The following is a 14299-nucleotide window of genomic DNA, read 5'->3' on the forward strand; positions in this document are numbered from 1 at the left end:
AAGTGAGTAATAATGTTAAATAACCAGTTCAGTTTACATGGTTGGTTCCGAATTCTAAACCGACCAGACGATTAAACCTCCAAACCGAACCATATAAATCTCGAACAGGCTAAAAAAGTTGACTTACTTCCATTTGGAGGTTTAATTAGTTTATGAACACCCTTGTGAAATAGTGATATAGTAGTTCAAATAACATAATTTGGGATGTTTTATGGGCATTTTCGACCCGTTTAACATGTTACCTTCTTAATATTGGTGGAATAAGGTCCAAAAAGAAAATAAATAAGTGGCACCTGTGAGCTGGATCGGGGTGGTCTAAACCATGGCAAGATATAACTACAAAAACAAAGAGTAAGAAAAATGATATAAAACCATGGCAAGATAACTACAAAAACAAAGAGTAAGAAAACCTGAGAGATCATCACCACCAGGAGGCCGGGTACATGCTTCCTTCTTTACAGTATTGCTGTGACAAGTTTAGATAAAGTATTAATATTATATTCTTAAATTAATAACCAAATCATCGCTACAATTATACAGTGATATGCAGTGAACGGCTGCATATGTAATTCTAATGTGATTGTAAATATTGCGTGTGAACGGCTGCATTAAGAGTTGAAATGAAAGAATAAAGAACAATTCTTGCAGAATTTCTTATATAACTTTCAAGAAAGTATAGAATATATGTGGGCCCTACGAGTTCTATACATACATTTGGTAATATAGCCAAGTTTGCTATTACAAAAATTCAACCGAATCATGGTGCAATGAATTACATCATAAGATAAGTAACCCTTGTACCCCGAACCCCTATAATCGTGACCATAGTTGATATACTTCGGGCCCATGTAGCTTTTCTGAACCTTAATTTCATCCTCATCGTAGTGACCCCAACCCCATAAGTCGAAACCCGCTTTCTTTTTTATCATACCAGCAAGTAAACGCCATAGGACCATAATAGCACTTGTGATCAGATTTACCAAAAAATGGGCCTTCCAAGAGTTGTTGATGATCAAACCCATGTCGAAGTAACGGCCATTTGACGTCTCTTTGCCATGGTTCCGCTTCTGCACCCAAAAACTTATATTCTAATATTACAAACCAAAACAGAAACGGGATGTAATTTGTAATTAGCTGATTACATGTTCCTGGATTACCAAGAAAAGCCATATGAGGCAGTCTGCATGACTCGACTCTTAAACGAAGGGCCCTACGCCTCTCATCTAACACCATTCGTTTCGCCCATTTCTTGAGCTGTAATTTAAGCTCATGTAGGCTCACTAATTGTGATATTTCTTTTTCAAGTTCGTCCATTTTTGGCTTTTCTTTCACTACATGCTTCAACGACCCGACATTATCTCTGTTCTTCAAGATACAAAGTGAGAGGAGCCCGCAATTTCTCATGTTCGCACAAAGGATGGTGACAAAAGAATACTCTGTAACAAGAATCGCAAAAAGACACATAAGTATCAATAATCAACTAACTGATTGCTCATGACGAACATATCATTACATAACTGGTTGAAATCAAATAGATGTCGACGGATTAATTATCGAGCAAAGTTTGAACACATAAACAATTGAACAATGGGCTGTCAGCGAAAGAACACAGAGGGTGGGAATGATGAATTAATTCATATATTAAAATAAATTGGAAACAAAACAAACGGAGAGGGAAAGAAAAACTTACAGATGTGGTGGTTGACGAATCCGATTAGGGTTTTGGTGAGATGAAGAGGGGCTGTTTCAGGCGAAACAGTTGAGGAGCAGGAACCTCGGGATTCAACCTCTTAAAATGGAACAACTTCTTCCCTAGGGCCATAAAGCACGACCTTTCAATTGCATCATTAATCAGATGTTAATATTCGCATTCAAAGGCACCGTTTCAACCATCAGTCGGCCTCTTCAATTTACCCTTTCATGCGTCTTCAATGTACACAACTGGGATTGAATAGTCATTGCGCAAGAATCATGTAGGATACACAATGAATTAGGGGCAGATTTGGGATAAAATGATGAAAATTAGGTAAAAATGCATGACTATTGGATTACCATCTTAAAATTAGGGGGTAAAATTACATCTTAGTCCTAAGGAGATGTATTATATAGATATATATAGATATGTGTTGTTTTATACGGTAATCAATTAAATATTTGAACCAAAATTGTGAATTTGCATGAATTCCTGATGGAGATCGTTTTCCAATTGGATAATGTATTGTCCTTGAGTGAATTATTAATATTGACTGACTCATATAGATCACATGTTGTGAGTTGTGACATTTCTTTCTAAACATATTGTATTTTATTATGCCACAAATCCACATAACAATAAGGCTATCTAATCGAATCTTTAATAGTCGTGAGAGAGAACACTGAAGCTTATGCAATGAGTTTCAAATAGTTCACATCATGCATCATGGTTAAGTGCTTCAAGTCCTTAGGGACATCTTGGTGGTAATCTGTCTCCATTATAAAGGTGTAAGGTTCAAATCTTGCAAAATGCAGGTATAGGTGGTTAAGAGAAGTAGTCTCAAGCATATTAGGATTAGGAGCGGTTCTAAAATAATTACTTCAAAATCCAAAACCAATAAAATGTCTTTAGTATTAGTGATTCTGTAAGGTATGTTTGTTGGAGGTTAGAGGATTTTTCGCTTGCAACAGGAGCGAAAGAAAAGCGAGTATCAAATGCCAATACACACAAATATATATTAAACTTTTTGTTGTTGTTGTTGTTTGGTGTTATTTATTTATCAATTACTTTTCATAAGTAGGACAAAACAAGTTAAATGTCTTAGTACAGGAAACAAATCGACAAAACATGGTAAAGAACAAAAATATGGGGACAAGTTGATCTAGTGATGGGTAATAATAGGTGTGATGCCTGTGTCGACAACAACGACATGTGGAGACATTGGTACGCGTGACAACATTGTGTGTGGTTATATATGTGTCTATACATATAAAAAGAGATCGACTAGTCTGAAAAAGAAGTGGGAACTAGAGAAATACGGGTACTGAGCCTTTTGGCTCTTATATCATAAAGGTCTATATGTGTGTTGTACAATGAAATCCAATATAAAATATCATAAAGGTCTATATAGTTATACATATAGTTAAGACTTATGTGTGTTGTACAATGAAATCCAATATAAAATATCATAAAAGGTCTATATAGTTATATATAGTTAAGACTTATGTGTGTTGTACAATGAAATCCAATATAAAATAAAAAGAGATGGCGACCAAACCAATTTAAAAGTGTAGGTCCTGTAGGACATGTTTAGATGATGATAAATTTTGTTTCATTGGCTTCTATTTTCAATTCTTTTCAACAACTACCAATTATCTATTTCTTTTTTAAGACAAGAAGACCCGGTAAATAGTGGCGGATCTAAAATTTTTTTATAGGGGTAACGTTTAAAAAAAGGGTAACGAAATTTAAGAAATGACAAAATTTTCCAAAATTTACACTACCGTCGGAGCGTCAATCAACGGGTAGCGAGGGCTACCCCTATTAATATTTAATAAGCTAGGTCCACCCTTACCGATAAATCATTTTTTCTTTATCATTGCAATGATAGATCTTCAGGTTATTATTCCCATAACGTGTCACATACATAGAGATTTTTAAGGGAAAATGTATTTTTGTTTATATGCAATATGCAGAGAGTGCTATACAAAACCTCACTAGCCATTTACATCCCTTCCATCCCGCTAGTATCTACTCTCAATATCAGCGTTGCATTTGTTTTTCACATCTTTTTCTCTCAATATCAGTGTCACGTTTGTTTTTCACATATTTTTCTCTCAATATCAATGTCACGTTTGTTTTTTTCACATCTTTTTCCCCTTCCATCTCTAAATCCATGGCATACACATTTACCATCCCCAAATCATTTTTCGATTATTTTCTAATACAAATAATATTTATCAATTTTAAATCATTACTTGTTACCTAATAAATAAATAAAAATCAAAGATAAGGTTAATTAAAAGCTCTAATTAATAATAATAAAAAACATTACATGATAATTGAAAATAACATGATTAAACATTACAAAATAAAAAAACTCGGTTTTCGGCAAAATTTATCTCGAATACAATACCAATTTGGCGACTTACCGTGCCAAAAGACGTTTACTAGACCATAACTACTTGATTTTGAATAAATATCAGTTTACATTAAAATTTTATCGGAATATTGATAAAAAATAGTAAAACAAAATACTTTTTTAGCCGTTTTTAAAGTTAATGGATACAAGTTATTAGAGAAAAATTAAATTGCATGTTATAAATTTTTTTTAATGTTAAATATAAATTAACTTGAAAGTGAGGGAGTTTTGTTCGGGAGAGTCTGTGGCAAACTCTAATCGAAGAATTCTTTCAATGGGGCGGTGAGAGAAAAAAAAAAGGATTTGGAAGGAAACAAATTTAAGTTGTGTTTGAGAGTCTCGTTAAAGAGGAGAGAAATGAAGAGAAAAAAAAGGGGAGAAGGGAGGTTTTTGACCTAAAATTCATCCTTTTAACTTGGAAGGAATGAAGGCCTGAAGGGAAAAGAAAAGAAAAGAAAGAATATTTTTTTCTTTCCTCTCTAAAGAAAGAATATTTTTTTCTTTCCTCTCTCAAGTTAAATGGGAACATAGTGTTAGAGGCTGTTTGGCAATACCTGAATGATTAAGTGCTGAACCAGTAAGAGGTCTGAACCATTAAGAGCATGTATAATGCTTAACCGTTCATAGACAAATATCTAACTAATTCATATTAGAGGTCTTAACCATTCAAACTCTGTATAATACTAAACCATTCAGAGGCAAATGTTTGAACCATTCAGAAATCTGCTCGTGAGACAAACAGTCTGAACCATTAAATGCTGAAGCAGTAAGAGGTCTGAAACTATGAAACTATTAAGAGATAAACAAACAGCACGGTATACCACACCTCATTGTGCTCCCATACCATATACCCAAAAAAAACCCTAAAAAATATACAGAAAGCATCTTTCTACGACTAACTTGTCTAAGTTACTGTTATTCATAAATGTGCAAATAATATTGTTTGTCTAAGATATTGGTAGTTTGGTACGAGTGTTTGCTACAAACAGTGCATTAAATAAAGAGAACAAGTTGTACATCGTACACAAAGACACCAGTCTCCGGTTCACCTCCTTTACTCAGTAAACTGCTGCACAATTAGGTTTCAAAATGCACACTTTTGACAGTTTGACCCCTTCAACTTTGACTTCAATGCAGCCCCAATAATATAATAATAATAATAAAAACAAGAAATTATATCCATTATTGTTCAAGAAAGAGAATTTCTCATTGAAGCTGTATCTTTCCTACCCACATGCCTTTTTCTTCAATTTTCCCCACAAAACTTATATCAACAATCTTACCCTAATCCCCTTTTCAACTCCAACCAAATCTTGAATTTTTATTAAATATTTAGGGTTTTAATCACATACCTAGTTCACATCTCACCTTCAAACACCAAAAAGCTTCCAAATTTATCATCTTTATGAGGGGTTTTTCTTTCTTGAAATTTTAGGGCAATTTCAAGAAACTTCTTTTTCTTTCTGAATTTTGAATATTTAGGGTTTTAATCACATACCCATTTTACATCTCACCTTCAAACAGCCAAAAGGTACCAAATTTATCATCTTTATGAGGGATTTTTCTTGCTTTGGTGAAAATGGTGTTCAAATTGCTGATGCTGCTTCTTCATCAAGTGGTTCTGTTACTACATCCAGTGGTAAATTTGGTCAAAATCTTGTTACTTGTGTTTACCAGTGTAGATTGCGTAATTTCTCTTGCTTCATTGTCACTCTTACTTGGACTAAAAGCTTAATGGGTCAGGGTCTTTCTGTTCAAATTGATGATTCCACTAATCATTGTTTATGTAAACTTGAGATTAAACCAGGGGTCTTTGTTAAAAGAAGAGGGTTCAAGAATCTTGAAGTGGGTTCTAAGTTTATTGATGTTTACTGGGATTTAGCCTCTGCGAAATTCGGGTTTTCGCCCGAACCCGTTGAGGGGTTCTATCTTGCCATTGTTGTGAATAAAGATTTGATCTTGATGTTAGGGGATATGGAGAAAGAAGTTAAGAACAAGATAGATGTATCTAGTTTTACGCCGAATTTCGTTTTCGTGTCGAAAAAAGAGCATGTTTTCGGGAAGAAAGTTTACGCGACTAGAGCTCAGTTTTGCGGGAAAGGCGAGATTCATGATATTGTTATTGAATGTGATCTTGCGTGTACGAATGATCCGTGTCTTTTGATTCGGGTCGATGGTAAAACGATGATGCAAGTGAAGCATTTGAGATGGAAGTTTAGGGGGAATTATACGATTTTGGTTGATGGATTACCGGTTGAAGTGTATTGGGATGTGCATAATTGGCTATTCGGGAAGCTAACCGGTGAAGCGAATTTCTTGTTTCAAACATGTTTATCGGCTGAGAAAATGTGGGCGAGTCAGTCAAACATGGATGCTTCTTGGTCAAACTCGTTTCGTAGAGATCCACAATCCCACGGCTTAGGGTTTTCTTTAGTTTTGTGTGCTTGGAAAAACGAATAGAAGTATGCTTTCGTTGATACGTTTACCACATTGTTATGCAAGATGTTATTCAAATACATATTTATCTTGATTTAAACTATAATCAATGCATTTTGTTTTAAGTTCTTTTGATAAAATTTGTGTATGATAGACCGGTTGCAAAGAAATCAAACAAGATTTCAACTGCTTCTCGCTATAGTTGAGTTCAAGACTTCAAGATTTTGTTTTGTGAGACAATCAGGTAAGTTTTTTTTACCCGTTTTACAGTCTATCGTGTGTAGTTTTGTGTTGTATGATAGTAATATTTATTCGGCTAATGCATTATTGTATTATATGATGAAAGACAATGAACGAGAATAGATGAAGCGTTCCTAATTCGATTCGTGTACCCTATGAATATGATTTTACCAGGCTTGTGATTAGGGATACAGTTAATCAACTGCGTAACGGTAAGGGTAGTTTTGTAATTTTGCATTCATCTCAGTTAGAAGTTTTCTTTCATATTTCTCCAAATCTGATTGTATTGGCCTTAAATAATCGGAAAATCAAAATCGTAGTAACGTTTATCCAAACACTCAAAACGGATTTTTGTGACTTCAAGTCGTAATGATCAGATTAAATGCACATTCAAACATATTATCATGACGGTTATGCATCATATTTCATCATATTCACAAAAGACGTATGTTTTCATTTCTATATCGACCAAAAGGAAAGGCGTAAAAGACATAATTGACATCACACAAATTCATCAAAAAACATACACTTCACGATCATTCATCACTGTGATCGCTGCAAGCATTAGCAACACAATTGGCGGTGAACAATGCAACTGGTTTGAAGTTGATGCTGCTGGTGTAAGCACCGGTCTGATGCCTGAACCAACCGGTGGACCGTGGGGAGCAGTTGGAGTTGGTGTTGATGCATCAGGCACCACCGGTTTGGACTCAGGTGGGTCTGACTCATGCAAGTTGTCTTGGCTCTTTTCAGATGGCGATGGCGTTGGTGTTGCTGTCACGGAACCTGAAAACATTTAGGGTTTCAAAATCTTTGTAAAGTAATATAGTTTGTATAGATTTATGGTTCGTACCGCTAGGGCTTGGCGGCAGGTCTGGAGAATCAGCGGCAGGTGGAAGAACTTTGGGCGGCGGCGGAGGAGGAACGAATAATGCAGGACCTGTCATTAAGTCGGTTTTTAATCGATCGGTTTTCGAGTTTCATGATTATGGTGTGACCTAATGATATTTATCCATTTTTTATAGTTTTTAATTTAACTATTTAGGAGGTCGAAAGCATTCGGGTATCAACCCGTTTGACCTGCTTGACACACTTTTTATCAAGTTTTAATGTTACGATATAAAAAGTCGTGAACATTTGAATACGCTTTTGATGACTTGCGACCCGTTTGACCTGCTTGACACACTTTACCCATTTAATCCGTTACGCAACCAACTAGACCTGTTCATCCATCCACTTTCTAGATAACACATTATACTAATCGACCCGTTTTGAGCAAAAGTTTACCTGCAGGAGGCAGAGGAACACCGGTAGCTGCAAACCAACCAAGTAAAAAAAAGTGAGAATTTAATAAAAATAACAAAACAAATGAAAGAAACTCTTGAAAACCATTACATTTGCATTGGAACGGTACGCTTTTCGAGTTGCACGCTTTAGGGAGTGTAATAGCCAACGCTTGGTTAATTTGGCTTGGTAGTGAAAACGGAACGTTTCCAGTAACGATAAGACACGTGCAGTCCATGCTCGTAGTCATAAGGGATTCAACCGCTTTACAACAACTTGCGGTTGGTGATCCCCCGTTTGCGCTACTCCCCGTGATGTAATTCACACACGGGGTGAAGCTAGCGATCATTGACACCGTGCATGGAGTGCTAATCTGACCCGACACAGTGAAAACCGTAATCGCTAGGAATATTGTGGTTAACAAACCCGAAAAACGATCCATGATTGATGAAGATTGTGACAGTCACATTTGGGTCTTGTAAAATTTATATAGGTTGATGGGTTGCAGCAGGAGTTGAACCACCTTGACTGGCTTGGTGAGTGGTTGGTTGATTTGTTTAGACTTGAGAACTGAAATATGCTGAGAATTGTAGTCAAATTAGGTAAAACTTTCAGCATATTAAGTTTGTAAACACGCCTGTGTACGCAGCGAAGGAAAATGAACTCGAAACTGACACGATACCCAAATTTCGAAATGTTCGGACGGGTATTTTGGTATAGGACCGGATATACGATCAGTAAAAAAAAATCATGGGTTTGGGATGAACTTGGTATTAGGTGATACCCGCCAGATTACCAGAATCCGTTTACTCACGTAAAAAATTTAAGATATGTATATTAATTAATACATCAAACATTTTTTTTAATATAAATTTATTATATCATTTCACACGAAAAAGGGCAATTACAAAGCAATGGCAGGTAGTCGGGCAACAAGTTGTTAGAAACATTCTCGAAAAGATAATAAATTTTATGTCTAGTTGTTAGAAACATGAAATTATTAGAATTATAGAGTTGTCAAAAGTATAGTTGAGTATTCGATATTTCAGGTCGGGTTTTATGTGAATTTAATATTGGTTTTTTGAGTAATGGGTATCCTAAACTACTAATTTTTAACCACAAAAGACCATAACGGGAATACCGGATACTTGTGGGCATACATGTGAACCGGATGTGTATTGAGTAGAGGGTATCCGATTGGTATGGGACGCTTTTTTGACAATCGAGTATGGTACTGGGAATACCATTGTAGAAAATGTGAGAATATAGGAGCAAAGATTTACAAGGTATGATGTATTGATGATATTGGTTCGGTTTGGTACGGTTTTAGAGCCAGTTTGGTCTCAAAACGATACTGTGTAGCGGACTTAAACTTTAGCCTTTTTTAGGGACAGCGGTTTGGGTTCAGACTGGATTGGTGTCACATGATAGTTTTTAGTATTTACTTTATTTAATGATTATTGTAGACATTGTTATAGAAAAATCCGAAATGTTGTAGTAAACTTGTGTGGGTTGTGACTTGTGATTTGTCTTTCTTGAAGTTGCTAAACCATATAGGAATGCAGAGGTGGTCAATGGCAGATGTGTTGGATTTAGTGAGGACCCACTGCTCAAATTGCAGGTTTGTTGAGAAAAAGATGACATCACAGCAGTGCTCTTTGTCTTTGACCACATCTCCCAAAAGACAGACTGAAGTCTGATATTTTTTTTTTGAACAGAGGCTATTTCATCTCTCTCTCTCTCTTAATTTCGACAATGTTTTTATCTGAAAATTTCTTGTGTTACCGTCCTCTTCAAATTGGAGAGTTTCATTGTCCCATTCTAGACAGACTATGTTGTCTTAATCGGACCCATGCTGGCTTCAGAGTTTGGCTTGGGCGTTCCCCCCGAAAACCATACCCACCGACTGCCACTTAATAGATGTTGTGCCACCACAAGAGCTGAACACTCTCTAGCGTAACACATGATGGGACGAAAACCCGATAGATACTAACACCTCTGCAAAGAGGCTAGGCTCTATCCATCATTGCCTAATCTACCAAAATGACACAAGTAAGGTTGAACTAGGATACAAATGGTGGATGTTAATTTCGATAATGTTATTGTCTGATTCTCCAGTTTATTATTTCCAATTGAACTAGGATACAAATGCTGCATTTAGTTTCTTGTTAAAGGCTTGTGTTCTAAGGTCAATAAAATAAAATAAATAAATAAATAATGGGTTAGACACACTCTTATAACAAGAAAGCGTAGTTGGTTGTTACGATAGTAAATTAGGCCTGAAAGATGGACACCTTGGTTGTAATCAACAAAGTATGAGAAATTCATTATTAAAAGAGAAGCACCTTGAAATGAAAACTAGACATCCGTTGTAATGGTTAAGACACGTAGTTGTTAATGAATTAGACACACTGTTGTTTGTAACTGGTTTAAACACACGGTTTTAATCAACAGTGCATCTAGCCATCTAGGGGTGTATGTGAACCGAGCTAGAACTAGCCTAAGCTCAAGCCGATTTCAAGCTCAACTCGTTTATTTTACTTATGTCTATATTAAATTTTTTTAAATTTACGATATAAAAGTGTTTAGTTATTTTTATCATAAGTTTATATATAGTAACAATGTTTATATATTATAGAAACAGTTTTTTTTAATAGATATCTCTGCATGGGCAAAAGTTTCGGGGTCAGTTAATTATTTGATTTTCTATTAGCATGATCAAGGTCATTTTTCTTTATTAACCTAATAACAGTTCAAAGTTTAAACGAATACTATTTTTTTAGTGTGAAGCTCCAAAGTTGTGTGTTCCAAGGATCTTGACATTGGAGTAGCATAGCATTTTTGAGTAATGACACTAGACCATCTTCATTTTATTCCTATTGAAGACTCTTATTGAAGATACTCTTATTTGTTGTAGATTTTCAAACCAACCTGGATCATTCAGAACATTTATTCGGCTATGGAGTTGAGTACGAGAGTAGTTTTACAAGACGAGTAAAGTATTAAGTGATACTTGACCCGACTACCCAAAACATACATACGAACCACACTCGTAAACAGTTTCTTTTATTATGTGCTTGAGTAAGAAAGTAATCTATCAATCTACCTACAACACAAAGCCGCCAAAGCGCCCATAGCAGGTCTCCATTAAATTGCCCAAAACGCAGCCACATCCGAGACACCATTGCTTGCACTTGTCAAAAGCGAACATGTCTCTTGGCTGAGATAGCCTCAAACCTAAGCACACTTTTTACAGTACAGGATGTACTAGGGGTGTTTGGATGTATTCTTCATTTCTTTGCAAGTGGCATCTATCTTTGAATCATCATCAGCCCTAAGACAACAAACTATAGGCGATAAGTGTGTAAATTATTCGAAGTTGTAATCATCACCTAATTAAAAATATTAAATTAGGTTAAAACCAAAAGTCTATACAGTCTTGTATATTAGGTACATATAAAAAGGTAAATAGAGAATCTGATTTCACCCATTCGTTGCAGCTAGTATACAGCTGAGTATCTAAACAGAAGCATACTCGTTTATCCATACATTAAAAGCTCTGCAAGTAATCGCGAATCAAAGTATACAAAAGTAGCTTATTAACGCCACTGACTAACTTGGTTGAACCCAGATTCTGATTGTTCGGTCGTTAATAAGTCCTGCAGAAGCGATCATATTCTCTGCCGGGTGGCAATTAACAGATATAACAGTATCAGTATGCCCTTCTAATTTCTGAAGCAAGTTCTTCAGTTGTAAATCCCAAACGTAGACACAATGATCCTCTGATCCGCTAACAATATATTTGCCATTCGTCACAGAGAAAGTGGGCGTTATACAATACGTTTTGTTTACGTGACCTGTATACATCTTCAAGAATTTCCCAGTTGAGTAGTTCCAAAGCTTCTGCATTCACAGTAATATAAAACGAAATGTTAACAACCAGCCATTCAAGACTCCAAGTTCTTACAGATTTCTTCTGACCTTTTGTTACAACATTACATGATTCATGCATCGATACGACACATGATCCAGCTTTAGATCGTTTTGTGATTTCTGATTACAATTAGGAACAGAATAATAAAACTTAAAGAGACAGTAACAACTGTTGTAGATCCAGTTCTACAACGGTCACCTGTTAACCCAAGCATAGTTGTTAATAGCAAATAGTGACAAATAGCAACCGCTATTTTATATATAGCGATACACTAGAAAATTAATTTGGTCGCTTCGCTATTCACGCTATTTTATATATAGCGATACACTAGAAAAAGAACTTGGTCGCTATGACCCAAATAGCGACACTTGGTCGCTTCGCTACATAGCGCGCTATAGCGGTCGCTATTGACAACTATGAACCCAAGAGCAAAACCATAGACCCATGACCCTGACCTAAATGGAGCAGCCGTGGGTTGTTAATCTAATTCAGTTGGACCCTGTGAACACCTAGTAGCTGCATGCAAGGCCACATACACACCCGCATTCACATATTTTACATTATTAGTGCTATTTTATTTCGATATTAGTTTTATTTATTATTTTTCTTGGTTGGTTATTTTAATTCCCTAAATGTAAGCAAACCTGGGTGGGTACTTCCGTCATTTTATGTACTGCAAAGTCTGATAAAAAATAGGGGTGTAAACGAGCCGAACCCAAGCCTGACAAGGCTCGAGCTCGGCTCGTCATGTTTTTATGAAGCTCAAGCTCGGCTTGGTTTGAGTTTTTACTTATTTGAGCTCGAACTCGGCTCGCAAGTAAAATCCAAAGCTCAAGCTCGGCTCAAGCTGATTTGAGAACAATCTCAAACGAGCTAAAATCTCGTCTCGAGCTTGCTTCAATATTGCTTAAACGAGTCAAAGCACGGTTCGAGCTCGGCTCACCAATGTTGTTAGTTTAAATCATATGGGCTTAAGTTGAAACCGACTTGGGCTTTTTTGAATTGGGTTATAAACATGATTATCATTATCATTATAATATATATAAAAAAACTAAAATTTTGTTTGGGCTCGTTTAGGCCCGCGAGCCTAAACGAGCGTCGTATTTCAGGCTTGAGCTCGAGCTCGATAACGAAACAAGCTGTATTTCAGGCTCGAGCTCGTTATAGCTCGGCTCATTCGAGCTTCTAACTGAGCCGATCCTGAGTAGCTCTCGAGCCTCTAGGCTTGTTTACACCCCTAATCGAAATGAAGATCAGTGAGTTCTAGATGAAAAAAATATATGCTCTCTGTTTTGAGTAAACGTGTTATCCAATGCTAATTCAAGTTTGGCAACTTGAATGACGTTCTTTGGATCTTATTCTTAAAACTAGTGATGAATCTGTATCTAGTATTAATCGTGGGCTGCCCTACGTCCTACAAGTCGGTTTCGAGTAGTGTTTCTGTCTCTATGTCGACCCGTATCCGTTTCAACTTGATTTCAAACTTTTTATCCATTAACTACTCTGATTTCTATAAGTCACTACAAGAACTAACTTAATACAATATATATGACATTAACAAACACAGGAATTAAACACTAACCAGATTATCATCAAGTGTAGCCACTAAAATAAACTTCCCATTGGGCGAAAACTTGGTAAACGAAACCGCGGGCACCTTATCGTCAATCAACGTCTTCAAACATGTGCCGGTAGCCGTATCCCAAATCTTACAACTGCCATCATGACTCCCACTCACAATCAACGACCCATCACGGTTAAAATGCACAGAAGTCACCGGCAACGAGTGAGCTCTAATAACATGATTCGTCTTCCCCGTTTTCACATCCCAAACCCTAATCGTCTCATCGAACGATCCCGAAACAATAAGGTTCGAATGAACACTGAAATTTACACAGAACACGAAGCTGGTGTGGCCGCGTAGGGTTTTGACGCATTCAGCGGCGCGTGCGTCCCAGATGCGGAGGGTTTTGTCGTCGGAGGCGGAGCAGATGTAGTGGGAGTCGGAGGACCAGGCGAGGTCGGAGACGCCGTCGGAGTGGCCGGAGAGGCGGGAGATTAGGGTTAGGGTTTCGGCGTTCCAGAGGATTAGGGTTTTGTCGAGGGAGGCGGAGGCGAGGAGTTTGCCGTTGTTGGAGAATTTGACGGCGGAGACGGCGGAGTGGTGGCCGGTTAGGGTTTTGACTAGGCGGTAGGGGGTGTATTGCGGTGGTGGTTGGACGGTGTTGCTGCCCATGGTTGGTAACAAGTTCCGTCAAGACAAAGGTGAATCTTTATTTATAGGTGTTGG

The 14299-nt window shown here is 36.8% G+C and overlaps 4 protein-coding genes across 6 annotated transcripts; 1 reads left to right on the plus strand and 3 right to left on the minus strand.

The window, feature by feature from the left end:
- Positions 1-678: 678 nt before the first annotated feature.
- On the minus strand, positions 679-2040 carry LOC110884102. Its single transcript, XM_022131769.2, has 3 exons — positions 1691-2040; positions 1158-1436; positions 679-1067 (listed from the first exon to the last, which is right to left on the minus strand). The coding sequence occupies exons 2-3, from the start codon at positions 1402-1404 to the stop codon at positions 877-879; spliced, it is 438 nt and encodes a 145-aa protein (XP_021987461.1). The 5' UTR covers positions 1405-1436; positions 1691-2040; the 3' UTR covers positions 679-876.
- Positions 2041-5311: 3271 nt separating this feature from the next.
- LOC110884100 lies at positions 5312-6676 on the plus strand. 2 transcript variants are annotated; one of them, XM_022131768.2, is made up of 2 exons: positions 5312-5754; positions 5923-6676. In XM_022131768.2, the coding sequence occupies exons 1-2, from the start codon at positions 5667-5669 to the stop codon at positions 6573-6575; spliced, it is 741 nt and encodes a 246-aa protein (XP_021987460.1). In that variant the 5' UTR covers positions 5312-5666; the 3' UTR covers positions 6576-6676. The 2 variants fall into 2 exon arrangements, with proteins under 2 accessions (XP_021987460.1, XP_021987459.1); XM_022131767.2 differs by having other exon boundaries at positions 5312-6676.
- A 546-nt stretch (positions 6677-7222) lies between these two features.
- On the minus strand, positions 7223-8543 carry LOC110884099 (leucine-rich repeat extensin-like protein 3). Of its 2 annotated transcripts, none has more exons than XM_022131766.2 (4): positions 8187-8543; positions 8079-8105; positions 7645-7731; positions 7223-7565 (listed from the first exon to the last, which is right to left on the minus strand). In XM_022131766.2, the coding sequence occupies exons 1-4, from the start codon at positions 8515-8517 to the stop codon at positions 7306-7308; spliced, it is 705 nt and encodes a 234-aa protein (XP_021987458.1). In that variant the 5' UTR covers positions 8518-8543; the 3' UTR covers positions 7223-7305. The 2 variants fall into 2 exon arrangements, with proteins under 2 accessions (XP_021987458.1, XP_021987457.1); XM_022131765.2 differs by having other exon boundaries at positions 7223-7577; positions 8187-8541.
- Positions 8544-11451: 2908 nt separating this feature from the next.
- On the minus strand, positions 11452-14299 carry LOC110884098 (COMPASS-like H3K4 histone methylase component WDR5B). Its single transcript, XM_022131764.2, has 2 exons — positions 13592-14299; positions 11452-11978 (listed from the first exon to the last, which is right to left on the minus strand). Exons 1-2 carry the CDS (start codon positions 14243-14245, stop codon positions 11688-11690), a joined length of 945 nt encoding a protein of 314 aa, XP_021987456.1. The 5' UTR covers positions 14246-14299; the 3' UTR covers positions 11452-11687.

Source organism: Helianthus annuus, chromosome 10, assembly GCF_002127325.2.
Source record: "Helianthus annuus cultivar XRQ/B chromosome 10, HanXRQr2.0-SUNRISE, whole genome shotgun sequence".
In the NCBI taxonomy this organism is placed as follows: domain Eukaryota; kingdom Viridiplantae; phylum Streptophyta; class Magnoliopsida; order Asterales; family Asteraceae; genus Helianthus; species Helianthus annuus.